Source organism: Carassius carassius, chromosome 24, assembly GCF_963082965.1.
Source record: "Carassius carassius chromosome 24, fCarCar2.1, whole genome shotgun sequence".
Lineage (NCBI taxonomy): Eukaryota > Metazoa > Chordata > Actinopteri > Cypriniformes > Cyprinidae > Carassius > Carassius carassius.
The window spans coordinates 16,360,690-16,387,899 of NC_081778.1; the positions used below are offsets into that span (position 1 = coordinate 16,360,690).

Sequence of the window (27,210 nt, forward strand, 5' to 3'; positions counted from 1 at the left end):
TCAGTGAGAAAAAAACACACACTTTGAAACAATATGGCAAATTATTATTTCTAATTGCAGAACTGAACATTTGCAAAAATACAATTTCACAGAACCTGTAACAGCAAAAATCCTTATAGAAAAAAAACAGTGTATAAATTATGTCTGAATTGCTTTGAGAAGTGAGATGCAAGAGGAAAAGTAGAGGTCTTCAACTTGGTTACTGAGGACGGTGCAGTAAGACCTCCACTGGACCAGGGGGCAGTTTCTTTATTAGGCTCCAAGCTTCAAGACGCATCAAACCCACCAAACTCTGACCTTGCACCTCCAACAACTCATCCCCAGGAAAAACTTCATTGACTGGTCCACCTGGAATCAAGAAGTCGACTTAATTGTTATGGAGGGACTTGGAATGAAACTCAGCACAAGCTAAAAATAGTCTTCTTGTGCTGAGGGATGCCAGTAGCAAGTAGGTGTAAGGTAAGCAGCCATTTGACCTTACATATGAAAATGTTTCTTTTTACAGACTTCTTGCATAGTTGTTTTGAGTGGGATTGCTTTAAATCAAGATAAAGTGGTCTTACCACGGAATATTTTTTTTACAGTGATGGGTTTGTCTCCAGAGCTGGATCCCACCCCTCCTTCCAGACTAAAGCCAAGATCAGAACTGGACTTGTTCAGAATCACATGTACTTTGCTGCCTGTAGGGGGCATGCACACACAAACTATTACGATCAGATTGCAAAAGACTACTTTCTTCGCACATTTATATCTCACATGTATACACAGTAAGGCAACTTAATCAGTATTATTATCAAATAACTTAAAATCTTCCCTAAATGTTGATTGATTTCCTGATGCTGTCACATTCATAATGATCACCACATATGTATAATAAAATGTTTTCCTTCAGATCACGACCTCTTTGTCACCTGTCCATCACTCACCAGTGATTCCTGATTTTTCAGTGTCTTCCTTTCTGTTGTTACCACTCTGGAGAACAACTACTGCCATGCCCTGTCCTCTTGCTTTTCTCAATGTATGCAGAGCGTCCCAGTGGCCGGAATTCTGCAGGGCAGTGCCATTGATTGACAACACCTGAGCACCCTCGAAGATAGAGCCTTCCTGTGCCGCTACACCACCTGGTATTACTCTGTGGACCTAAGAGATGAGATCTGAGTGAAACAACCCTTTCAAGTTAAAGTCAAATAGCAGACATTTAAAAAGCCAAAAAGCTACTGACTTTGTGGTGTACTTAAAGCCACACAAACAGATTATTTTTTCATGTATTTGCTGCTTTTTGTATGGACATTTGTTTGACCATCTGTATTTTTTTTCTATTAGTCTATGAGTCATGTTTGTGCATTACAGCATTCCGTGATACTCACTGTGACTGGTTTATTCTGATCCACTCCACCTGCCAAGGTAAATCCTAAGCCACTCCCTACTTCCTTGTGTAACACAACCACTTGCACATCTTCATATTTCTGTCATAAGTCAGAGGTACAAGTTATAATAGCAAAAGGAAATAGGTAATAGCACATATCAATCTATAATTGTCTTTGTATATACATTTTATAACAAAATTGAAAAGGCATACAACTTTAAGTATATTTCATTGTCAAATTATGGCTTTTAGACATAAAATAATATTGGTATATCACTTGTTGTACCTTCAGGGTGTCATCTCCCAAGCCCCTGACATCATCTATTAAGCTATCCAGCTCATCAGTGCTCAGGAGAGTCACAGAAGAGAAGGCTGAGATGTCTGAGCTCATGGACGCAGAGCGTGTGTGTGTCGAAACATCATCATCCTCTGACAAACATTCATCTGATGGTTTATATTCCACTCCACCATAATTACATAGTTCCACGAGACTAATAGGTTGAAGTAGAAAGACAATAGTGTGGTTATGTGGATATAGAAATTTAAAAAAGAAAAGTAAGGTGTTAAAACTGGGTGACCTGGTTGTTTGTGCATGTGAAATAAGCGGACTCTCCTTTTTAATCTAAATAACTTTTCTATATCAATTTGAATCAATTATAACACTTTTTTCATATCAATTACCTTAGAGAGAAACTTTTGCGTTCTGATTGGCTCATGTTGCTTGTGATGGTCACAAATGACTCTCCTGAGTCAGAGTCTTCATCGGTGTCTGTTTCCTCATAATCGCCTTCTTCATCAGAGCTCCCCCTATCCATTCTAGTAGAGGTCAAATCCTTCCTTGTTGTTTCATAGTTGTTATTATTAGAGTTATTGAGTGAGGAATATATTGTCTGGATAGGAGTAGAACTTTGAGGAGGATTGGGCAGGGCTTTGGGGTTGTTACCATTGACTGTTATGGCTCCAGGGCTACTTTGCTGTTGAATGTTAACTGTGAGAGAGGCTCTATCAGGTGAGTCAGTTGGTGTGTTTTCATCATCATCAACTAATTGTACATAAATTGACTTTTGCTTTAGTAAACTTTTGGCATTTGACTGTTGAGAGATTGGTTGGATTCTCGCTTTTTCTTCCATTGCTATGTTTCTGAGCCCTGAGGGGGCAATGGAGGTAGAATCTGGTTCATCCATGTGTTTTTTATTCATAGTCCTCCTTTCATCTTCATCCCTCACATTGGTAAGTTGGTCAGTTCTTGGTTCATTCATTTGTATTAATGCTGGAGCAAGTTTAAGACTCTTTTTGCATGTATCTTGATGTTGTTCTAATGTTGGACTTTCTTTCACTGTGGAATTCGAATGAGGAGTTCTTAGACTTTCTTTGTTCACCACAACCCTTCCAAAATTTAGATTTATTTCTGAATCACTCTTCTTCAATCGAGCTGCAGGCTTGGAGGGCTCTGGTACAGATAAGGTCCTCCTGGAGCGAAAAATCTCTGGTGTGCTTCTGCTTCGTTGAGCCAAAGATTCAAACATGCTGATTGTATTCTTCACAGAATCTGAGGATGGTAAACGTGACTTTTCTTGAACACCATCTCCTCTCCTTCCTTCAGTGTTAAACATAAAGACATTATCTTTCTCTTCTTCTTTAGGGATTTCATTGTGTGCTTCTCCTTTTGAGGCTAATGGGTGTCTGTCTTCCCCATTTTCCTCCTTGATTCCTCCGGATGTGGTTAACAAGTGTTTGACACCCTGGCGGGAGATGCTTGATCTGTCAGGCTGGTTCCTGCGAGCATTGCATTGAGCAGTTGCTGACAGTCTACTCCTGGTCCTTTCTAAGGACTGACTACAATACTTTGAGGACCCTGTAAACAACATTCTGCTTGTATCTTCTTTGTCATCAGGCAGAAGTGACTGAGCTTTTTTGACAGAGGACCTTTCTGTACTCCATTTAGGCTTTGATGACACTGAAAAACTTAGTCCAGAGGAACTGTCCCTTTGATAATTTCTGTTCTCCCTGTTGGTAGAGGTTTCTTGCTTCGGTACAAAGTGTGCTTTTGAAAACCCTCTTGGGAATGTTCCAGCTTTTTCTGCATTGTAAGAAGGTTTCTCCTGTTGGATTTCAGTACAATCTAAAGAAGCTCCAAACACATAGTCAGGAATGTATTTTCTGTGTCTTGGAGTACAGTCCACTGGGTCCATAGATTTGAGAAATTATTCATCAGAACTTACAGTATTGCTGCGTTTTAATCTGATTGAATCTTTTTCCATTATTGTTTGATTTCCAGTTATTTCCTTTGCAAGGTGAAGACTTGATTCACCTTGTTCCTGTGCCCAGAGACTGCTACCTTCTCCAATGGAACCGTGGCTAAGTCTTGGCTTCAATCTGGATGGGAGTGACTGACCACTGTTCATTCTCACAGACGGAAATCCAGAGCAATCCTTTCTGTAAATGTTCTGATTGCCTTGATTGGTTGCATAGTAAGTCTGAATCCTCTGTGAAACACTACTGGGTTGATTCTCTTGCGTGAATGAAGTTATCTTGTTGTTTGTCCCTGTTCTCTCGAAATTGGCTCGCCTCATAATCTTTTCAAAGTCACTGGTCCTACTAGTCATCCCAGTTCTATTCCCATGTCCTGCTTTCCAGTCTAAGCTTTTGCTTTTGTTTGACTGATAAGATCTCCTCAACTCATCTCCTCTGCTCCTGTCATTTTCTGCCTGACTCTTGTCTTCTTGAGTGTTAAACTTCATAGAGCTCACATCAGCCTTCTCAGAACTGATGGGAAGAGTTGAGTCCTTGCTTGAATCCTTACTTAAAGTGTTACCTGTGTCTTTGTCAATTGTGTTACCTGTGTCTTTGTCATCAGTGTTAGTGTGGTTATCACTAGCTGAAGAAGTACAAGCTTTGTTCAGGTCCTTACCGGGATCACTTTTCTGGCTTGAGTCTTCAACTTTTCCTCCCTCAAAAAAAAAGCTTTTCTTCCTGAGGTCCTTGGTAGTAAGTGTTTTAGCAGAGCGGATTTTGAATCTAGCAGCTGAAGAGCCAAAAGGCATCGCAGATAACTGACTATGACTTTGTGCTGCTGTTCCAGGTGCATCTGCACCTTCGGATACAGTATGCAAACTCATGCTTTTAAATGACGCTTAATGTCACACAGTGTATTCATTACAGTAGGAATTGAAGGCTGGTTGCTAAAATTTGTAGCATCTTGTTCAAAATGTTTTATTTCCTTTTGCTTGTAATGGCGTACTGTATTTTCCTACCATCATTATAATAGCTGGAATAAATCTGTTTGTAATCCAGGGAAGTGAAGTAGACCCGCTAACTTCAGCTTGACTCTGTTACTCTTCTGAGAGATGTTTCACGCTCTCTGGATCCAAAAAGAGCCAGTAATGGGTCCCAGTACTCTCTGGTTCTTATCTTGTTCTGTCATGTTAAGGCAATAACAACATGTGAAGGTTAGCTTTAAGCAAATTCAATATGGTGAATTAATTTTAATTAATTAGATTCAAATTGCCTCCTGTTTGCTACATAAATTAAAATTAATTTGAATTAGAATGTAAAGGCATTTTCATTTTCATTGTGAATGGATCAAAACCCTGCTACAATGGCCTGAACTTACAACCTGGCCCAGACCTTTAACCACTAAGCTATACCATCTCCCAAAGTGGACATGCTAGTACTTCAGGATTTCATCATACTGAAACTCTGTATTTATTACTGTGAGAGTCCATAAATCTCAGCCAGGCATATGGCATCCATACCCTGATATGTAAACATCTACAAACTTTGGACAGATGGCTATAAATCAGAAATCTCCCGCCAATGTTTAAAAATCAGAGTGCAAGTGTGTGTATATGCATGCATGCATTTCATTTTTTTTTATGTCTACTCTGACAGCATTCTTAATGCTACTTGTCACACTCTTGAGATCTTTTACAAAACCTGATACACAGTCAGATAACAGGCCAAACACACCAGACTACAATCCTAACACCACATGTTACAGAGTCCATACATCGTTAAAGGTACATTATTCTCTCTGGGTGAATAAACAATATATATATATATGTATAGGATGGCTGTATTTAAAATCTGTGAATAATCTCAAATAGCCTAGCAGGAACTGCATCTCACTTACACACCCACGGTTATTCAAAGCAGCACATTGAATTTCATTCAGACACTTCAGTAACACTGATAATAGTCACATGCAATAAAGCAAGCTCCAATGTACAAATCTGAATACCTATCAATTGAAACCATATTTAGGCAATATTGAATCAACAGCTGAAATGCTACATTTTTTACAAATCAGGATTTTTTTATGCCTTTTTCCAGATTTGTTTGCCCCTCCTTATTCTGTTGCAAAGATTGCTTTTGTTATCTTAAACTGAAAATGTATATACATCAAGAGCTATGTTTAAAATAAAAGACGTGAGTAAACAGCAAGCAGAGACAGAGTGGAAGGAGGAGGAGGAGGAGTGACATTCACCTTCCAGGAGCGCAAATACAGACCTGATGAAAATAAACCTGAACTGATTGAAAACAAATAAAGGAAACATTGACACAGTAAATATAGGTTATTATAAGGTTGTTCGTAACCACAAATGGCCTTGTACTACTGCCTTGTATTTCACAGATATGAATGCAAAATAGGATTACCAGTCCCATATGACTGCAACATTTCAGACTTTCCAAGGAAAACTGGTCAGTGTCAGTTTACAGAAACACCTGTTCTTCCATGGCACGCGCACTTGAACAACAATGGCCATACACTTTACCTGCCACATAATCTAACCATAGATGAGTATTAGCTCTTCAAACAGAAGTAACATACCTTAAAGGACTGCTGTGTCTCTTAGTTGTTTGAGAGAACAGGTGTTCCCCATCCTGACTTGTGCCTCTAAACTCTCCCTCACTTCTTGCTGTATGTCAATTTCTGTGATGCATTTCTACTGTCATAAGAACTTGCCTGACTGGTTTGACATGCTTACCCTTTTCCACCCCCATTGACTGTTGTGCCTTCCTCTCTCATTTCCTTACCTCTTTCTCTCCTCCCCCGTCTCTTTCTGTCTGCCTCTTTCTTTTTCTCCTTCCATCTGTTTGTGTCTCAGTTTCTTTGTCTTTCGTAACACACATACACACCTGTCAGCATGTACACCCTTCATATCTAATGAGAACGTTCCTGGTATATGGTTTCTTGGTGACTCAGTAAATGTTAAAGGGTAGAGTAGGTAAAAGCTTGTGACAGGCATCTGGTCCTAGAGTTCTAATACATATGAACATGATTCAGATATATGATGACTTTATATAAAATTTCAGTGTCAGAATAAAAATTTAAATGCTTTAGTTCAACTGAAATTGTATATGTCTGTTTTTTGTGAAGCTGGACTAACAGGTCTAGATAGTACATTTATAGTTTATGTATACCTGCAATGGACAGCAATTGGACTCCAAAAGACAAAATTGACATGCAGAGTGTATTTTATATATATATATATATATATAATTTATAAAATGTATAGATTACTATATTACTGATTCAGTAACCCTAATTATCTGTCCATAGCTAATAGTAAAAGAATCCAAACAAATTTGAATAAATCTGATTACCAACACAAAAAGCTACAATAAAACTAAAATAATATTAAATCAACAAAGGGCTACAATAAAACATCATCCTTGGATGAACTCTCCAGTTATGTTTAATATACTCAAATTAAGTTTCTGCATCATTTTGACAATTAAATACTACTATGATTTTACAAATAGTACCAGATACACACATTGAAACTCATTTCTTTTTAGAAAACACACCCTTCAGTCTTGACATTAGTGATGTCTTTGAGTTTTGTTATGCTAATGCTGATAAATATGTTTATCCGAGCAGTTCGCTTATATTTTATCTGCGCCATCTTTCTTCTTCCCTCCACCTTTGCTCATTCACTTCATCTGTACATTTTTGCTTGCTCAGTTATTTACATTAAAACAGTATTAAATGAGTGACCTGTTATACTGTGGTTGTAGTTAGAAGCAGTTATCCAAGCAGTTTATTCCAATTTTGACCTACGTTAATAACAGACCATTTGATTTTAAGAAATCAAATACATACTTGCAGCAGTACTTAAAACACTATATGACATATGACTATATGAAATGTGAGATTATAAACATACAGTATATAGTATAAAGATGAGTGCCAGATGTTGGCAAAAACTGACGACATACAGAGTGTCAAGCACCAAACACAGTGCTTAAACAAGGAAGGACGACAAAGACTATCTTATTATACAGTATTTTAAAAATAAACAGTATGCAAGATAATGCAAGTCTTTGAAAAGGAAGATTAAAAATGTTGAATAGACTTGCATTGACCAATGTTTCAACTGAAACCAGAAATACCAGCACCACAATAGAATGCATAATTTTAGGATCTTGCAAACCATGACCCAGAAATGCCGAAGACATGTTTGCAAACTGCTACTGCGTGAGCATTTTTAACCTGTTAGCCATCCTCAAGGATCATTTACATGAATTAAAAATACAAAAGCCTGTAGATGGAGGCCCCAATACACAGCAAAACTGAATGTACACAACCTTATAAAGTAGTAAAAAGTGTAACTGACTTTAAAAGTGAAATTCATAAACATAATACTACTATATGCATTGTAATGGAAACAAAACATTCTGATAATTGATTACCTGGGTGAATTTTTGTGGCACACTTGTGGGCAGAGCTGCTCAACTTCCTGCAGCTGCAAGAGCAAATGAAGAGTGCATCAACAAGAGCTGCTCAGAGGCTGAGAGGGAGCAGATGGGCGGGAGTTAAGTTTGAAATGTATGAGAAACTTGACAGCCAAACCTTTTGCAGGCTCTAAAATGTGTGACTGAAGAGACTCAGACTAAACGAATTACTGTTTTATGCTGCTGTTTTATATTATATGAATATGTCTTGCTTTTGCATGTACATTACATACAGTAATACAATGCATTATTATTATTGTTGTTAATTAGGGTCAATAAACATTTATTGATTTCACACTTTGATATAAATGTACTACAGTTAACCAAAAAAACTAAGGAAAAAGATTAATTAACCATTAAACATTACAGATTGATACATTCTGCAAACATATAATGCAAACCAAATCAAATAGTACAAATCCTAAGCATTCTGTGAATAAATGTGTGTGTGTGTGTGTGTGTGTGTGTTACCTTAACAGCAGCTGTGTATGTGCAGTAACCATTATCACTCAACTGTCTGTCTTGCTTCACAGACACATGCACACTGCTGATGGCAACAGCAGAGGAAGCTGGCTAAGTTTGTGGTTTCAGAGAGACAGAAATGTAAAAGCAACTGTTTGTTTGGACCAGTTTTTGATCGCAAGTAAATGCAGACAACACACTGACATGAAAGATGGTACGAAATGAATAGGCTAAGTAATCAAGTCAAGCCACATTGTTGACCTGCTTGTGGACACACAGTATAATTAGATGTTTTAGCATTATGTGTCATTTGATAACCTGTTAAGCCAAAACATCTTGAGAATTCGGTCACAGTGGAGAAATTTAACTTCTTAACTGCTGAACAGCTTTGCATCCTCCCTGCAGCTTTAAAAAGTCAATGCCCTAGCTATCTGATATCAGTACATAACTTCATTGATTGTCATACAAATCTGACAAGTGCAGGATGCAAATGGTTAGTGTGGTTTATTTTTAACAAGACAATGTGACTCCCTTTTTTTTCATTTGGCTACCACAGTCTGTACTATATAGAGCTTTAATTTCTAGTTTATTTCATTGTTCTTTACCAGAGTCAGAGAAAAAGTCATGATTGTTGCAGTATTTCTTACTGGGAAAACAATTTCATTCCTTGTTGTCGTTTCGTGCATCTGCCACCCACCTCTGTTCCTTCTGAAAGAATCAGTGTCATTGTTCAGTGTGTTGATCTGATAAAGGCCAGTTGTCCGCTAAGTCAGATGTTCTCAGAGAGCTCACTTCACAGAAACATAAGTCTAGAACATTGAAAAACCATGTACATAATGTACATTGACAGTAGTGCTTGTGGCTTGTGTGTTTCTAGAGAGCTATAATCTAATACAGAGAAAAAGTTGACAAGAAAGCATTGTTTTTTCGGAACAATGGTGGTATTGGTGAAAATTTATATACCATATATGCCACTTCTATGAGTAACTCTCTTAAAATAGGCTCATGGAATGTGAAAGGCATCACGTGTGGTCAAAAGGGGAAAAAGTATTTTCTTTAAAAAAGGAACTCATTTGATAAGGAGTTTGCTGTTATATAGACTATATCAGCAATGGTAGTTTATTTGTAGTCTAATTTGACATGCATGCAATAATGGTTTTATGAACAATTTGTACACGTTTATTTTTTTTAAACTGAAATTTACCTGTGCATCGCTTTGTGCCCACTGGGTATTATTGACAAACCCTTAACTGATGTTGCGTTAAACCGCCATAAAACTTTAAAGAAGACGAAGACGACGACGATTGTGCTGCTGCGTTATTTATGCCAAACCACAAGGTGGCGTGACCGAAGAGTAGACGGACATTAAACAAGCGAAGAAGAGAACCCAAGAGCTGTCAACAAAAGCTCTCCTGAAAATGCTGCTGTCAACCCGAATAATAACGAGCTAAACTTTTACCATTGACCACTAAAATCGAACAGTATCTTATTTTAATGACCATTTTACTAGAATCTCACAATGGCAGATGGAAACACTCTTTCCGGTGTAAATGTTGTGCTTGTTATGGCCTACGGCAGTTTGGTAAGTACCAAAGTGCATAGTATTTTTATAATAATAATTTTTTGGAACATGTAGTCTGAATACTTTAAAGCTTAGTTTAAAAACAACAACAGTAGTAAAGCTGGAGCAATGTGTCTGTCTCAAACCCTAGTGAGTTGCCCATCCAGAAAGCGTCCTGTGTGGCACCCATGATCATGATGTTTAAAAATACCGCATATATAAGCAGCTTACTAACTTGTGATCCTCTGTCAGCTGAGAATACCAGCTAAAATAAAGCAGGCAGTGTCAGAACGGGATTTGAGCATGTGATGTGTTGAATGACCTCGTCTGTCATTCTGCAGGTGTTTGTGCTGTTGTTCATCTTTGTGAAGAGACAGATTATGCGCTTCGCTGTGAAGTCTCGCAGAGGACCGCACGTGCCGCTGGGTCACAACGCACCAAAGGTATCAACAGCTCCTCCTAAATCCAAAATATCGTTCGTGTATTTGTAGTGGACATTTGATTTTATAAATTCCTCTGAGAAAATACTCCTCACAGTCCTGTTTATTGTAGTAACAGCAACTAAGTTATTTGGTGGAAAAAAGTACATAGACTTATCCATGAATTATACTTTATTTTATTCGTTTTTTTTATTTCCTACTTCACTGTTGTTTAGGCTTAAATCAATTTTCAGTCTTTATGATGCATTTCAGAATTTACTTTTGTGTAGAGTCCAATATATGCATCCAATTTGCATTGAATAAACAACAAAACTGGCCAGTCTTTCGTTTATATTACGTTTATGATGCTTTTTGTTGCATACCGGTTTGTATTGCACTGAAGCAAGGCTGCATCTTTCGCAGGAGCTGAAAGAGGAGATCGATTCCTGTTTGTCAAAAGTGAATGACATTCGTTATGAGCCAAATCTACTCTCTAAAGATGACGATCGACTGAAGCATCAAGGCCAGAATGGTGAGAGGGCCATAGCAGTTCTCTGCGTAACACTATTGCAGATGTGAACACTTACGCCTGGATTTGTGTTTGTGTTTGTGCAGGGTGTTATAATTATCTCTTCAGAATGCAAGCGTTAGATGCCATCAGAGACTCTGGTGAGACCTTCTTCTGCCTCAGTGTGCATTTTAATGAACTTAACTTTCAAGATTTATAATATGCTGTGTTATCAAAAACTAAAATTCATTTTTGATCATTTTTATTTGGTTTCATTCAGTATTCAAGTAATTAAAATGCATTTTAGTTAATACTTTTTTTTTCTTCAGTTAACAAGTTTTTTAACAAAGTTTTTTTTAAACATTTGTAGTACAGACATACATTTCACTACCAGAAGTCTTGCAAGGCTGCATTTATTTGATAAAAGCCTGATCTGATGTGATCTGGCTTTGTCCCACCTGTAGATATCCCGTCTCGTGAGTTGGGTTGCAGTGCCAGCGCTCTGATCGGCCGCCGCTACAGAAACTGGCTACAGGACCTGCGAAACTCTCACTCTCTGTTCAAGTCAAATAACAGTTCACTAATAGATCGCTTGCTGGATGGCTACGACAGCGCTCGCCATGGGACAGGGGTCAGTCTGAGAGAGCAGACGTGTGTTAAATGCTAATGTACAGCAGGTGGCGCTGCAGGACATATATAAGAGGCTTGTGTTTTCTTTCCTGTAGGTGTTTGGTGAGGCAGAGTTTGTGAAGTATAAGGAAGATCTTTCTGAACTGGCTGCTCTGTAAGTGCTGCTGTCCAATTTTTGCTGTTGATCTCATAAATGATCACTCCTCTCACTCCGTTCTTCCTCATTTCTCCACAGTGTAAAGACCCACTCCAGCACCACCAGTCTAAACCAGCAGCACCAGTCAGCAGCTAAAGATCTGACCAGCTCTCCCGGGCCTTCGTTTGCCTCTACCATTCAGGTCACGTACCTGCCGTCCACCGGACAGCGCAGCAAGAGGCCCAAACACTTCTTGGAGCTCAAAAACTTTAAAGACAACTATAATACGCTAGAAAGCACACTTTAGAGAATGAAACCCAATTGAGGAACTGTATTCATTGCACACTGGAAACTCCTTTATGTAGAAACGAAAACCTCAAATCACATAATGACTGTGAGAATGACTTAATATATCTGAGGGATACACGTCAATGCAGCTGTTTTGAGAGCAATGCGAGAATGTTGTTTGTAGTTTTAATGCTTTTCTAATGCATTTTTTTTCTAATGTTAAAAAGTCACTGTTTACCAGCTTTTATTTGCGAGAATGGCCTTTTAATTTGAAAAGGGACTGTAATGTTTATACCTTTATTGTCCAAAGAGCACCAACAAAGCACCCTTTAGCTGAGATGATAAAATTTTTATTGGATTGACTTTTCTGGCACAAACACATGGATCAAAATCAGCTGAAAGGACATTAAAGGGATAGTTCACCCAAAAATGATAATTCTGTCATTTAAGCACCTTTCACTTGTTCCAAACCTATAGGAGTTCCTGTCCCCTGCAGAGCACAGAAGATGTTCTGAAGAATGATGGTAACAAAACAGTTGATGGTAGCCATTGTCTTCCATAGTATTGAGAAAAAAAAAACTATGGAAGTGATTGGCTACTGTCAACTGTTTGGTTTATTTTTGGGTGAACTATTCCATTAACCCTTACACCAGTTTTATACTAAGACTACTTCAACTTGAGGTTTCCAAATAAGATCCTGTGCCACATCCATAAGAAAAGCTTCGTTTTAATAGAAATTTGGAGAGGTATTAATTTCTGTGCTGTCGATTAGATGATTGTCTTCATTTCTTTTTAAGTGCCATTTTAATTTGTGAATTCGTTCATGTAAATATGTGTATAGGGGGCACAGTATGGATTGAGTTGTGAATCGATTTGGTTGTTGTGATGGTAATGTGGCTTTAAGAGCTATGAGAGACTGTTTATATTGACATTCACTGTATTCTGAAGTCCGATCTAATGAAGTGGCTGCGTCATCTGGACCTTTTGATAAGATATATATTTCATTGTTTTTAAGATGCTATAACCATAAACCACATTCCTTTGCAGACACGGAAAAGGCAAAACAACACCATTAATGAAACAGATTTATTTAAATATAATATACAATATTCCATGAATTTAAGCATCGCAAACCACTTGTTTTTACTACAAAAATATTAATGGATTTCACATGCTGATATGAAGCCTGTCTAAGAAATTGACATAAGGTTAGAGTTCACAGAGAGAAAATATACACACTATCTACAAATGTGAAGGCAGATAAACATGGTTATGAAATGCATTCTTCAACACAACCCTGCCCAGAATTAAATGAATGAAGTATAAATACTCTATTGTGGTATTATTAATGGTTCACATGACATTACTGCAGTGAGCAGGTGCTCTGGCCAATCACATCACTTCTCTAACTAGGTGTTATAAAACCAGTTTACTGAATGTTTGAAATGACTAACTGAGTAAGTGTAAAGTGTACTGCAGTGGCTGGCTGGACTAGATAACAGAGGTCACACTGTGCCCTACTGGCCTGAACCGGTCTGGCTCAGCGGAGGACAAGTGTTACATTCCTTTAAACTTATGAAACATTCACAAGGCGTCTTTTTTTCATAGAAGGTGAGTCATTGGATTCTCCCCTGCTGTATCCCTTTGGTTGAGAAAAGCATTTAGATCAAGAATAAATATTTGTTTCAGGATGAACTCGACTCAAATGGGGATTGAATTAATGAAAAAATCTCAATAGCCACAACAGTACTGCACAAAAAAACGTCCTGTCTTAATTTGGATGCAAATAGATACAAAAATCCTTCAATCTTTAATTCACATACATAAAATAAAAATGTTCTTCCCATCCATTGTCTCTATCATTTTAACAAATCTTAACCTGTTCGAACTCAGAAACCCACTAAAGTTTAGCCGAGCTAATACTAAAGGAGATTACGAGAGATAACGAGAGCTCAATGAGGGTGTTTAGCATCACAATCTGTCTATTTACGTTGGGTGTGAGACATCGTCTTCAGAGGACCAGCCTCAAATAAATATCAAAATACACCAGAATCCATCAAGAAGCCGTTCACAAATCTAACAATAATGAAAAGATGAGTTCTTCATTTGTTTTCTTCATTAGTCTTCATATAAATGGATATGTTCACCGTAACCTATCTTGATAATTCAGTTATAGTATGTAGTAACAGACCTCTGTGCTGTTAGTAGTATTCTAGCAGGAAAGGCCTTTAGACATTAAAGCAATCGCATGTCATTTGGTGAAGGTCTGTGATGTTGCTGGTGATCTCCTTCACTGTTTACAGGAGGATGGTGCCGTTGTCACATGATGTCGTTGTGGTAAGGTTCATGATTTAATTTCGATGACCTTGATGAAGGGCAGGCTCTTGTTTGTCTGGGTGGATGGTCTCAGAGGTTTGCTGTGGAGATGACACATGAATTTGAATGTGTGCTTTGTATGTCCGTTATCAAGCATATGTGACCATTTGCATGAAAAATTTGCGTGTAGCTATCGGGATCATTTGCATGTCCTACCTGTAGACAATCTGTGAATTGCCATCTGATGGCAGGTACGAGTTTGACCTTTGACTCCCAAGGTAGTAATCCAGCTGATCATGCATTTGTTTGTTCTGTAAGCAAAGCACATTGACAAAGGTCAGACGTCAGGAAACATACAGTTTACAAATCGCTTTTTATAATGTGGAAAAAGGAATTTTACTTAAAAAAGAAACATCTGTGTGGGTTTTTAGCAGTCATTCATGAAATTATGATAACATGATAGAGAAAAGAATTATAATTAAGGTTAGTAACCAAGAACTGGTTCCATGCTTTAAAATATCAAAACTCGACTCGAATTAGTTGGTTCCTTTTAGTGAATCAAAACCATGCAGCAAACCAATGTAGTCCAATTCCTGAATTAATGTGAATCAAACACACAAAGCACAACTAGTGTAGATTCCTGAATGAATGACTTGGTTCTTTTTAGTGAATCAAACACATGCAGCTTACAGTATGTTTTATGCTTATTAATGAATGAAATTGTACCCCATTTTTTGTTTGCTTCATATTTTTAATATAAACACTTTAAAATTGTAATATATACACATTAAAACTTTTTGAAAAGCCACATCTTTTGAAATAGTTTTTTTTAATGTTTTTATTATTTCTAAAACAAATTACTGCAATAACATAATCATTTATGGACCCATTTAGAGATATAAACATTTAGAGAAATCTGAAGTAGAACCGAAATGGTTGGGAATCGTGAATCCCCACTAGATGTTTGTTTATATCCTGTGGACTGACCTCTGCCTCCAGCATGGCCACCTTTTCCTCCAGCTCTCTGATCACTCTGTCTCTCTCCTGAATCACCATCCGCGAGTTCTGAAGCTAGAGGACACACGGATGGAAAGCTTGAGTTAGAAAGTGAACCTTCCATGACAAAAGTTTGTATGAGAGTCAGCGTTTGTGTGGAAACACATGTACCTGTTCAATCATTTGCCGTAGTTTTCTCTGTTGACTCTTGAGCATGTCATCCAAGTGATGAATCTTCTCTTTCAGAATTGCGTTTTCCTTTTCCACCTCTTCTAACCTGTTACATAATTAAGCAACATGTTTACAGCAACACCCAAATGATGCATAAAGTTAAAAAAGGCAAAATAATGCGACAAAATCAGTAAGATTATCTATCGCCCTACCTCTCCCTCCCTGCATAACCCTCCTCCCTCAGTTCGCGGAGCTGCAGGAGTTCGGCTTCTCTCGTCATGAGTTGGTCTCTGAGGGTGGAGCTCTCCTGCTCCATGCCGCCCATGAGACGTCTCAGGTCTTCGATCTGCTGATCCTGCTGCTCTTTGCTCTGCTGAACCCTCTTCAGATACTCGCTCTGCTCAGATAACTGCTGCTTATACTGCTGTGCCTCGGCCTACGACAACAAGAACAGAGAAAAAGAATTAAATCACGATGCACAAAAGACATGTATTTTTAACTATTACACAGCTTTCTGCAATATTAGATTCTGACTGGTAAATTAGTCACAGGATTCTGTGGTCAAATATTTTTCTTACAATGAGCCCTAAACTTTGAAAATTTGTCTCATACTTGTTATGAGAAGGCGTCAAAAAAACACCTTGTAAACAGCTAACTTTTACCTCAGGAAAATTAGCCAAAGTCACAACTTAAAAACCTTAAATTGCTAAAATTGTACATTTATAAAATAGATGTCCTTATATATTTACAATTAATCATGTCTTAATGTTAGAAAAAATGTCCTAATTGTCAAATAATGTCTAAATTTAGAAATAGTGTGAAATAGTCTGTATAATTTTTTTTAAGACTTATTTCTGTATGTGGTTAGCACTCCTGATCACCCTATCAGCATAAATGCATTTCATTTAAAACAAACAACTGGTCGCCACACCTACATTTGTACAAATGAGCCAATTTCATGGAGGTTGAAAATGATTCAAAGGTTCAAGCGGTTTAATTTTTTCCTGTATCATTTTGACATCAGCTGTTTGCTTAACACTGAAATCCTTGATGTATAAGATGCAAGCAGTAGCAGATTACGAAACTGCACTTCATCATGAAAGAATGTGCGTTTCCACCCCTGCACACAGTTCTTTCCCAACCTGGATCTGACACAGTTGGCCTTTAGGAATGTCTGCCACTGCATGAGTACAGTACAACTCACCTATCAAGGCAATCTAACTAAGGTTCCTTTAAATGTTGTCAGTAGGATCCTTGCATGTTAAGAAAGAAACGAAAGAAAGACGGCAAAAAGTGCATGCTAAGTAACTAACCAGCAAATGTTCTCTCTCTTCCTGGTGTTTCTTCTCGGCCTCCTGGAGTTGAGCATACAGACGCTTACTGGCCTCCCTCATCTTCTCTTTTTCTTGCTCATCCATGCTATCCTGAGAGATGATACAGTGAGAAAACATTAATGAAAAGAATCTGGAATTTATTTGGTTACAGTCAAATTTGTGTTCATGTACTTCTTACATGTGTCTTGAATTAGTTAAACAACATATTGGTTTAAGCAATAAAAAATAGAAGCAAACCATATTCAGTTAAAAACCAAGTCGCTATCCCACAGTCACACAAAACTAAATATATGTCCTTACAAATGATGTCCATTTAAATACGCCCACATCTCTCCCAGCAGTTATTTATAGATGTGTGAGAATGTAAGTTAGACAGAAAGTGGGAGGGACCTTCTCTGTATGTGTGTCAACAGGGTGTGTGTTCTAACAGTACAATACTGACGTATGCTGTCATAACTCAGCTTTTCCACTCGTTCTCCTGCTTTAACTACCCAGATGCACACATCCCGTTGGGAGGCTAATCTGCACTATTCAATCTGAAAAAAATAAATGCTGCCTCCGCATTTGGTTTCATCGAGCAACAACAGATAAGAATCTGAAGAATGTGAAAATGTTAAAACCTGTTGAACAAATACTGTTGATTATAAAGATCATCATTGCAGGTGGCTCAACATGTTTCCTGAGCTGTTCGTTTTTGTGTGGTCTCCTGGGTGATTAATTCCTCACTGTCTGCGGGTTTGTTGATGTGTTCTGTGTTAACAGATGTTTGAGATGTGTAATGTACCATAGGTGTGAATACGCAATTACCTAAGTGATAAAAACAATTAACACCCAAAGGATGCACATTATATAATGCGACTGCACTGAAGCATGCTGGTCATTTCAATTAGACATTAGTAGAACATCTGAAGTGCTCATTTGAATGGCTCATAAATTATGTTTTATTTTAAATCTAATAATATCAGCAGTTTTTTGTTAGGGTTAAGTTTGGGTTTAAGGAAATAGAAAATATTTTTGTTGGTATTAAAATTATGGATACATTTTTTTTTTTTTCATTTTTGTTAACAGAAAAGGTAATATAAAGATAGAAATAGAGAAATTGAGTACACTTTTTTGTGTAAATAAATGAAAAAAAAACAACAAAACTAAACGCTAAAATCAATAATTTTAAATGCTAATAATTAATTTTGGCATCACTATAAAGATGAAAAAAGTTTGTTTAGATATTTGCAAGATTTTTAGAGTATTTTATTATTCGTGTTTGAATGATACCCTGCATGTGTGTGTGTGTGTGTGTGTGTGTGTGTGTGTGTGTGTGTGTGTGTGTGTGTGTGTGTGTGTGTGTGTGTGTGTGTTTGTGTGTGTGTGTGTGTGTGTGTGTGCAAAGCAACAGTGCACATTAATGTCTCACCTGTCTTTCTAAACCATTTAGGGCCTGTGTTAATGATGAATGAGTGCCATTAACTTTTCTGGGATCAGATAACACCAGCTGAGGGTGAGAAAAGGAGAGTAAGTTAACATTTTATGATTAATATATCTTAAAAGAAGTATTCATGCCGATTGATGTTGTTTTGTCTCACCTTATGTTCTGTCTTGTGACTTTTAGCTGCCATCTGCTCTCTGAGGTTTTTTAGACAATATCTCACCTGCACACAGTACAACACTATTAATGCACAGGTTCTGAAAACATCTAAACATAGGAGAGAGGGAAATGATACCGAGGACGTTCTGACCTCCTGTATTTGTGAAACTTCCTCTGAGAGCATCTTTAGACTCTGTTGGTGTCTGGCTTGGGCCTCTTTGCGGTCTTCTAGATATACCTGACAAGCAAACCCAAAGATTAAAAAAAAAACATAAGCACATAAGCATTCACATCACTCATTTTAACAAGTGCCTGAATTGAATGTATAATAATTTTATGCATTAGTATAGTGCCTCGTCTAGTTTAGGCAGAATATCAAATTCAGTTACTCAGAATCAGACCTCATTATCATTTTACATTAAAGCTCAAACTTCCAGATGTAACTGCTCTATCATTCAGAGTTAAAGACACACCCACCTTGATGACCTCACCCTGGTCTTCAGACTGCTTGATCAGATCAGACTTCAATGGCTGCCGCTCATAGTTTGGTTGTACCAAAGCAAAAGCTCTGCCAATTGGCTGGAATGACATGAAAAATACATATTAAAACCCTATGCATACAGTAATATGTAATTAACTGTACATTCATGTCATGCAAAATCTAGAAGCTTGATCAGACTTCTACCTATTAAAGTAGTATGATTTTATGTTTTTAGAATTTACATTAAATGTTTACGATGATTCATATTTCCAAATAAGAACTGAACTCATCATACCAATCTAATTTTCTCAGAATCAACCTTTACATCTGCATCTCTTTGCAGAAAACAAAAGCCCCTTTCTAAACACAAGGATCAAATAACACACAAAGAGTAGCAGGAAACCCCTAAAGAGCAAGAAGGGGCGCAGATGTGGAAAAAGGGACATGGAAAGTTATGCAATTTCTAGGATCTGAAACAATGAGCCTCTGGTTCTCCAAGCACGTCCCCTGGAACACAGCCACATGTTCCTTGTGTTTATAGAGATTTGGCAGACAGACAGAGAGAAAAAGATTGGGTTTGTGGGGTAGGGGTACTTCCACTGAAGTTAATCTGAACTGATTCTACAGAATCACTTTCACAGCATAACCAGAAATAATTAGCTCATAACCAACAGTAGAGATAAGCAAGCATTATCATATAATACACAACAACAAACCATAAAAATCTTAATTTCAGATTCAGATAAGACCAATCTACCTTTTTATGTAACTGACTGAAAAAGTTAAGTGCGGTCTTTAAAATTAGATAACTAAGCAGTTTATGCAGACAGTCACTGATATAAATAAATATAAATATAAATAATATAAACAGTAAACATATATACAATATAGTTAGGTCAGGCTCAATTAATTATACTTTAAACAGAAACTTTTTCATTCTTCTAAAACTTTCCCAGGTTCAGAAACATTGAATCAGGAGCTTGATTCTGAACGTGACATCTGAAAGACTAGATCATCTATCAATCATCTTTGCTTTACTATGTGTAAAAAAGAAGAAAAACAGACATTTACCTTATCTGTGGTGGGCGGCTGGTGCTGGTTCTGCTCGTGGAGAGTCAGTCTGAGGGTTCTGTGCCCGTTCTGAATAACGACATGACGAGAAGCACAAATGTGAGTGAGGGATGTAACAAAGAGACCGTTATAGAAAGCAAAAGGGAGGGAGCTGTATGGATGAGGGGAACATGTGGGGAGGAGAAACTGAGTAATGCCCTCTGACAGAGAGACTGATTGGAGGCCAGTTGCCCATTCAAGTTTGGCATGAGGGTCTGTGGTTACTCAGTATGAAAGAAAAAAAGCGAAAGCGAAAGGAATTTACAGTCCAGTCTCTACAATATACACAGTCTGATTTGATTTGTTCCTCAGCTTCTGGAAAATTCTTGAGCCTCGCAGGCTTTGCCAAAACTTAGTATTTGAATGTAAATTTAAATCGTTACAAAGATGGAGGCGGATGCCACAAATCTAAACGGAACAATGCGCTCCAGTGCAGAACGGAATATCACCATGGCAACCGGGACAGCAATCAACAACATAAACTATGTTTGCTGGACACAGGAAGATACAAAACACAAACTATAAAGCTTTAAAACAGATGAGAAGAAACACTCTTACATAAAGAAATGTGCTGGATAAATGTGTGTGTGTGTGTGTGTGTGTGTCTCAATGCTTAAATCCAAAACATTCTGCTGGCTCTAAAAGTAGTCTGTGTGAGTCACAGTGGGACTGGAGGTCCTGAAAGTGAGCATGTGACAGACAGCGTGCACAATCTGTGACATGTTTATTAAATATGTGTGAGACAGGTCCAGACCGACTGTGAAAATGCTTGACCTTGTCATTACTAGGGTGAAGATTAAGAGTCTAAAAAGTCAGAGCCAAGGTGACAGAGGACATTCCACATTCACATGAGACATATTCCAGTCCATTTTGTATTAGATTAGACGGGATTCATTTTTACTGTCATTAGGGGAGTTATTATTTTAGTAATATTAGAGTGAAAATAATGTGGGTGTAGAAGCCAAGACAGGATATTTTAAAAAAAAAGGTGCAATTAAAGAGGAATATAAAAAGAGGAGGTGACGTGTACAGTGATGACGGGGTATAATGGGAGATGACATCATGTACAAATAGAGAAGCTGCAGTGAGTTCATATAAAATACTGCAAATATTATTATGACCTATTATTACTATATCATCCCTGTGGTAAGGTAATGAAAAGGATTATACTATTCAAGTGCAATTGACATTTTATAACATTATGTGATTAAGTTATCAATTATACTTCTATTGACAAATAATGCAGCATCTGTGGCATGTGTCAAAAAATTATTTGCTTTCATATAGTAACTATTAAAAAGAATAGAGAGAAGACATAATATGTAATGCATTATTTCTTAGTACTTTAGCTATATTATATGTAATAATATTTAACAATATTCTCAAGATCTTTATTTAAAAGTAGTTTTATTGGTCTGGAGCTAATGAAAATATGGAATCCTGGTTCTGCATGAAACAAAACATTAATATGAATTTTTTTTTTATCTCAAAATTTGGACTTTGTTCAAAGCCTGTTCTCACCATGGAATAAAACAAATATAAAATGTATTAATGACTTTTTATCTCATAGTTTTGACCTTTTTAAGAATTGCGAGAAAAATCTGAACTATGATATTTACTGTGATCATGCACTGACATACTTGAGTCAGTGCCTGATCAGTGCCCGGTAGCCATGGTCATATTCCATTCTGCACTGGAGCGCATTGTTCCGTTTAGATTTGTGGCATCCGCCTCCATCTTTGTAACAATTAAAATTTACATTCAAATACTAAGTTTTGGCAAAGCCTGCGAGGCTCAAGAATTTTCCAGAAGCTGAGGAACAAATCAAATCAGACTGTGTATATTGTAGAGACTGGACTGTAAATGCCTTTCGCTTTCGCTTTTTTTCTTTCACACTGAGTAACCACAGACCCTCATGCCAAACTTGAATGGGAAGTTGGCCTCCAGTCAGTCTCTCTCTCAGTGATAGAGCACTTCAAGTCAGTGTCTGACACTGAAGGTGGGGGCTAAAACTTTATCAAACTCTAAATTGACTCTGAACATGTGGTCTGGTTAACAGTCAGCCATCTAAAGGGAAATGGGTTGCAGAATGATACATGACAGATGTTGATTTGAATTCTTTACAGCTGACCATTTTTTTCTAGAAACAAGATGTTGAGACAGCGTCTATTGTTATGTTGAGATCAGGCAAAAAATTATGTCATGATCACGACAAAAAAAGCCTTTGGGCTTCTGAAGCTGGTGCATGCCTTTTTTGGAAGATAAAAGCCAGATGTTCTGACCTTAGCCAATACAGTTACACAATACAGTGCTATATGTACTCTATGTACAACATACATGTTTTATCACAGTTAGATGCTATACAGTACATAGACTCTCAGACACAAAGGTCCAAAACCTGTTACTGGGGTAGTACCTTTTTAAAAGCTACACCTCTATACCTTATTTACTTCTCATGGTGCATGTTTAAGTACATCAAATGTGCATATTAGCGACTAAAGTGCACATATTATTACTTAAATGATACATATTAGTACCTTTTAAAAAGATTGCCCCAGAAAAAGCTTTTGTACCTTTAATTCTAAGAGTTTAGAGACTTACTTTTAGACAGCTACAATATATAGGCTAACAAACTAACAATAGCATTTGACCCTATATAGTTCACTAAATTACTACAGAACACTGTAATCTACATGTTTCATCAAGAACATTCCACGTAAAGCTGGAGGTTACACACCACTATATTACATGATATCACAAAGACCGATTACATCATAAATCTAGTGATGCAAGTTTGCAAACGCAAGCTGTCCGAATAAAGATCTATTATTATTGTACCACTTACTAAATCACTAGACTAAACGCAGCCACTCCTCAACCCACCAGGTCAAAACAACACATTTATCATAATCCCATAGATGAGACAAAACAATGACACCGCGCACAAAGACGACGGACAGACTAGACATAACTTTCAGTAAATTAAAAAATACAATGTTATCTGAAATGTCCGTATAAAAAATACCAACAAATCAACAAAAGTTGGTTTAGGACAAATTTAAAGTAAATAAATTACACATTTATTTATTTACCTGAGTATATCGGCAGGTACTACCGCAGGGACGTCCTATGATTGTGTGCGAATCGGGTGTTTCCATAGAAGGCAAAACAGCATTTAGACTAGTGTGTTGAGATCAGCCAAGTTCAACACCACACCTCAACCCAAGAGAAAAACAAAGGCACACAACACACACCTGCAAAATGACACGCACCCAGCACAAAAAAATGTTCATGCCTGTAATGGGAGAGGATTAAAAAAAATCTATTTGGAAAGAAGTTTGTGAGGATTCTGCTCGGCGCATTAGAACAACAGGCTATTCATTACAACAGAAGCATCCCATACCAAAACTAACAAATAGCACGCCATCGCTCTTTTAAATGGACGCATAAAAACATGCATAAAAATATGTAAATATTATATAAGAGCTCTGTGAGATTTGCATATATTGTGTACCACGGAAATAGAAATAATAGAGAGGCGTTGGCACCAGGGTATTAAGAAAACAAACAGACGCTTAATAACAGATGGAGAGAGATGGAGTGCAATGGCGATTGTTCACTGGAAATCAAACCAGGTCAGAGTGAAACCTGAACGCAAGTGTGAGGTAAGAGACAGAAAGAGAAGAGCTTCAAGAGAGAGAGACAGGACATAGAGAAAGAGAGGGGGGATTGTTTGAGAGCCTTGAGTGGAATGTGTCGTTGGATACAGGCCACTGGACCTCTCAAAAGGACAGACAAAAAAAGACTTGTCTAATCACACAAGCATTTTTCCTAGGTAAGATGTAAAGGTCACGTGAAAAATCTGAATAGCTGCTGGTAACCTGAGACTGTATATATAGGTACAATACTGAATCTGAGTGAACTGAAACAATAATAATGGCACCATTAATCATGTTAGAATGGAATAAATTTAGTTTTTTATATATATATATTAAATTAATTGGTTGTGAAATGCCAAAAGTAATTGAATGAATGAGTGGATAGATAGAAAAATAAATAACATTTATGATCCCACAGTTTTGGGTGGAAGTTTTATGTTGTTCTATCAATATTCAATGAATTATATCAATTTAATAATTAATTAATTTGCTGAAGTTTTTATTAATTAATATTAATGAACATATGTACTTAAATGTTGTTCATAGATGTTTAACTTTATCAAAAGTATCTGCATATGGTTGCCCAACGCGGTGGCTAAATCTTACGAATTCTTACACGTTACTCGTACGATTTTGTACGATATGTCTAGGTCCCAGTGATGGGTAGGATTAGTGTAGGTCATTCGTTCAAATTCATAAGAAATGTGCAATTTGAAAATTACGTACGATTTAGAACAAATTGTATGAATTTGTACAAATGGGTCATACAAATTCATACGAATTAGCCACCACATAAAATATGTACGTATTGCCGTGAGATCAGGCTGGGTTGCCATACCCCTTGGACCTATATGTATATATATATTTTTTTGTAACTTTTGAGACCAGAAAAAAAAATCACATTTTCCTTGAGGGGGCTTTAAATAAATAATACAAAAAATTCTAATAAATAGGTAATAAAAAGAAATGTAATTAGTAACAAACAAATTAAATTATGTCGGTTCTTAATAATCATTTGGTGTACTTACTTAGAAGTGCTTCTGGCATTGTTGTGACAAGACGAATCACAAGTCAATTTCACCACAGTATTCTGTGGAACTCACCTCAAGGCAACACAACCAAGCCAAGCTTTCACATAGCATACATATTTGTTACTGTTGTCTTGTAAATACTGTAGATCACCCCCATAAACACACAGAGGGCTAATGACTATCAGTGCAATCTGCTTCATAATATGAACTTGATGAGAGAGGCAAAACTTGTACTTTCACAGAAGCAATATAAAGAGTGAGCAAATACAGGGTATTGAACAAGGGAGCGGTAAATTCGCAAAATAATGGAGTAAATGGAGGAGAGAGAAAGTAAATATACAGACACAGCTGGTTGAACAACGGTTTAAAAAAATTGTTTTAGAAAGGTGGAAACGCCTTACATAACTTGAGGTCATCCAACTAAACTTGCTTTTGTTCACACACTCCACACAAAAAAGGGAGAGCTTTTTTAATTTTTTTCTCCAAACCAATTTTTAAAGTATAAAAGTGAAAAAGTGTAAACTTTTAATAAGAGTCACCTTAATCTACTAGAACTGCTTAAAATCATTAAAAGTCATTTCAGAGTTAAATCTGTAAGTGCGTCATTCTCTAAAGAATGCATTTTAAATGCTCTTTAACCTTGTGATGCTTGACAAGTCCTTTAAAGAGCTTCCTGCTAAATGATGTCCTGTGTTCATATTTGCAAATGAAAAACATGCAAAAACTGTAGCTGCTGAAAAACAGGCTACAATATGGTGCATTATCAAGACAGACTTTTGAACCAATCTGAATGACCATCATGTTAAAGAAGGAAGGAAACCTTCCACAATCAAGCAAATACTTGAGCCCTGTCTCTCTTCCTATACCTTCTTGCCCACTTTACATGCAGAAAGCATGAAATGTATATTCTGTGAGGGCATAAACGAGTAAGGGCACAAGGCTGCTCAGCAACCTGGATGGAATGCTCAGGTTAATAATCGAACTCAACATAACACTTTTACAGTGATTGAACAGACACAGACACAAATGGTATTTGGCTTAACTATCCCCTGTGCTGGCACAAATGCCTCTTACAGGTTATTAGGGAAACCAAATTTCAAGTGAGTGACATTAAACCAGATTAAGCATCTGTTGTGCATACAAATAAGGGCAAAGGGAGGTAAAGGAGGTTTAGTGCAGCTTGCCACTGTAAATACTGTTAATTAATAAAGTGTCACATTTAAACTGATTTTGACGATATAAATGAATGAATGAATGAATCACTGGAATAAGTAAATAGTTAGAAGCTACAAATTGGCAACACATAGCGCATTTAATATTTTACCTGGAAGATTACAGATGATCAAAGTTCTCTTTATGATGAAACAACATCACAGAAATCGTTGGCAACATGTGTTAACATTTTGCCTTAAAACTAGCCTAAATATTTTAATTATGTTTTAATCAGTTTCACTAGTGCTTATTCATATATAGGCTATAACATTTATTCATGTGCATATTTGATTCAGAAATCAAGACCCGTGCAACACACTATGCAGATGAATGTAAGGGAAAAAAAGCATATTTGTTGTTTTTCTAGAGATATTAAACAATAAGTAGTAAAAAAATTGGTAGCTACATACCATTCTGTCATCCCATCTGATTTCATCAAATGTGCACGTACTCCCCATTCGATTCATGATTTTAGCGTAATGTATCTAAACTCAGAAGACTATAATACTTCAGTAAATATAGTTAAATTAGAGCAGAAGTTGAATATTGCCCTGTGCGCGCGAACTCGTCGCAGTTGTGTTTTGTTGTGTTCTGATGTCGTCAGTCACGCTTACTAGCCTTGGTGCAGCTCTGACCGCGAGCTGAACGGTTTTGACAGACACTCCACTCCTCCTCCTCCTCCTCGCAGGTTTCACGGGTCGTTAGGACAAGTCAGAGTGAAATCTGTCGTAGTGTGACAGTGTGGCGTGTTTTAACCTGAGCAACATCACGATCTCATTCCACTATCCCGAGGTTACAGAAAATTAAGCAGTGCGATTTGATAGAAACTTAGAATCTTCAAATTTAGTCAGTTTCTTCAGAATGATAGGCCTATCTACGGTAAGTCAGCAGTTAAAGCAAAAATAAAAAAATAAAAAATAAATAAATAAATAATAATAATAACAATAATAATACATATATATATATATATATATATATATATATATATATATATATATATATATATATATATATATATATATATATATAGTATAGTATAGTCGTAGTAACAATTTCGTCAAAATCACCAAAAAATATACTAGCCTATTACATTTTTTTAAGAAAATAAATATTAGTGTCTCCAATAGATCTGAACTTACAGTATCCAACTATGTTAAATCTATTAATAAACATAATTTTTAATCATAGCTAAAAAAATTATAATGAAATA

General features: G+C 36.9%; 3 protein-coding genes and 1 long non-coding RNA gene across 6 annotated transcripts; 1 reads left to right on the forward strand and 3 right to left on the reverse strand.

Annotated features, from left to right (window-relative positions):
- Positions 1-22: 22 nt before the first annotated feature.
- LOC132102971 (PDZ domain-containing protein 2-like) lies at positions 23-3,652 on the reverse strand. Of its 2 annotated transcripts, XM_059507731.1 has the most exons (6): positions 2,048-3,652; positions 1,653-1,857; positions 1,368-1,466; positions 927-1,140; positions 564-680; positions 23-348 (listed from the first exon to the last, which is right to left on the reverse strand). In XM_059507731.1, the coding sequence occupies exons 1-6, from the start codon at positions 3,556-3,558 to the stop codon at positions 200-202; spliced, it is 2,295 nt and encodes a 764-aa protein (XP_059363714.1). In that variant the 5' UTR covers positions 3,559-3,652; the 3' UTR covers positions 23-199. The 2 variants fall into 2 exon arrangements, with proteins under 2 accessions (XP_059363714.1, XP_059363715.1); XM_059507732.1 differs by lacking the exons at positions 23-348; positions 564-680 and having other exon boundaries at positions 1,020-1,154.
- Positions 3,653-4,268: 616 nt separating this feature from the next.
- Positions 4,269-8,129, reverse strand: LOC132102972 (uncharacterized). The gene is made up of 2 exons (XR_009423316.1): positions 8,063-8,129; positions 4,269-4,783 (listed from the first exon to the last, which is right to left on the reverse strand). It is a non-coding gene; the product is annotated as an uncharacterized LOC132102972 (long non-coding RNA).
- A 1,788-nt stretch (positions 8,130-9,917) lies between these two features.
- Positions 9,918-12,285, forward strand: LOC132103621 (protein C1orf43 homolog). The gene is made up of 7 exons (XM_059508715.1): positions 9,918-10,148; positions 10,469-10,570; positions 10,970-11,078; positions 11,162-11,215; positions 11,519-11,685; positions 11,780-11,838; positions 11,920-12,285. The coding sequence occupies exons 1-7, from the start codon at positions 10,086-10,088 to the stop codon at positions 12,125-12,127; spliced, it is 762 nt and encodes a 253-aa protein (XP_059364698.1). The 5' UTR covers positions 9,918-10,085; the 3' UTR covers positions 12,128-12,285.
- A 2,021-nt stretch (positions 12,286-14,306) lies between these two features.
- Positions 14,307-26,618, reverse strand: LOC132102973 (tuftelin-like). 2 transcript variants are annotated; one of them, XM_059507734.1, is made up of 12 exons: positions 26,411-26,618; positions 20,060-20,128; positions 18,985-19,086; positions 18,659-18,745; positions 18,506-18,571; positions 18,337-18,414; positions 16,905-17,015; positions 15,804-16,027; positions 15,592-15,697; positions 15,412-15,495; positions 14,641-14,735; positions 14,307-14,525 (listed from the first exon to the last, which is right to left on the reverse strand). In XM_059507734.1, the coding sequence occupies exons 1-12, from the start codon at positions 26,465-26,467 to the stop codon at positions 14,453-14,455; spliced, it is 1,152 nt and encodes a 383-aa protein (XP_059363717.1). In that variant the 5' UTR covers positions 26,468-26,618; the 3' UTR covers positions 14,307-14,452. The 2 variants fall into 2 exon arrangements, with proteins under 2 accessions (XP_059363717.1, XP_059363716.1); XM_059507733.1 differs by lacking the exon at positions 26,411-26,618 and adding an exon at positions 23,191-23,573.
- Positions 26,619-27,210: the final 592 nt, after the last annotated feature.

Excerpts from the sequence above, each read along its gene's own strand:
- LOC132103621 (XM_059508715.1), top strand. The coding sequence starts at position 10,086 with ATGGCAGATGGAAACACTCTTTCCGGTGTAAATGTTGTGCTTGTTATG. Across the intron at positions 11,686-11,779 it reads GCGCTCGCCATGGGACAGGG|GTGTTTGGTGAGGCAGAGTT; the intron begins GTCAGTCTGAGA and ends TCTTTCCTGTAG. Across the intron at positions 11,839-11,919 it reads CTTTCTGAACTGGCTGCTCT|TGTAAAGACCCACTCCAGCA; the intron begins GTAAGTGCTGCT and ends ATTTCTCCACAG.
- LOC132102971 (XM_059507731.1), bottom strand. The coding sequence starts at position 3,558 with ATGGACCCAGTGGACTGTACTCCAAGACACAGAAAATACATTCCTGAC. Across the intron at positions 1,467-1,652 it reads TGGGAGATGACACCCTGAAG|AAATATGAAGATGTGCAAGT; the intron begins GTACAACAAGTG and ends GACTTATGACAG. Across the intron at positions 1,141-1,367 it reads ATCAGAATAAACCAGTCACA|GTCCACAGAGTAATACCAGG; the intron begins GTGAGTATCACG and ends CTCATCTCTTAG.
- LOC132102973 (XM_059507733.1), bottom strand. The coding sequence starts at position 23,256 with ATGGAAACACCCGATTCGCACACAATCATAGGACGTCCCTGCGGTAGT. Across the intron at positions 16,028-16,904 it reads AAGAGAGAGAACATTTGCTG|GCCGAGGCACAGCAGTATAA; the intron begins GTTAGTTACTTA and ends TTGTTGTCGTAG. Across the intron at positions 15,496-15,591 it reads TACGGCAAATGATTGAACAG|CTTCAGAACTCGCGGATGGT; the intron begins GTACATGTGTTT and ends TGTGTCCTCTAG.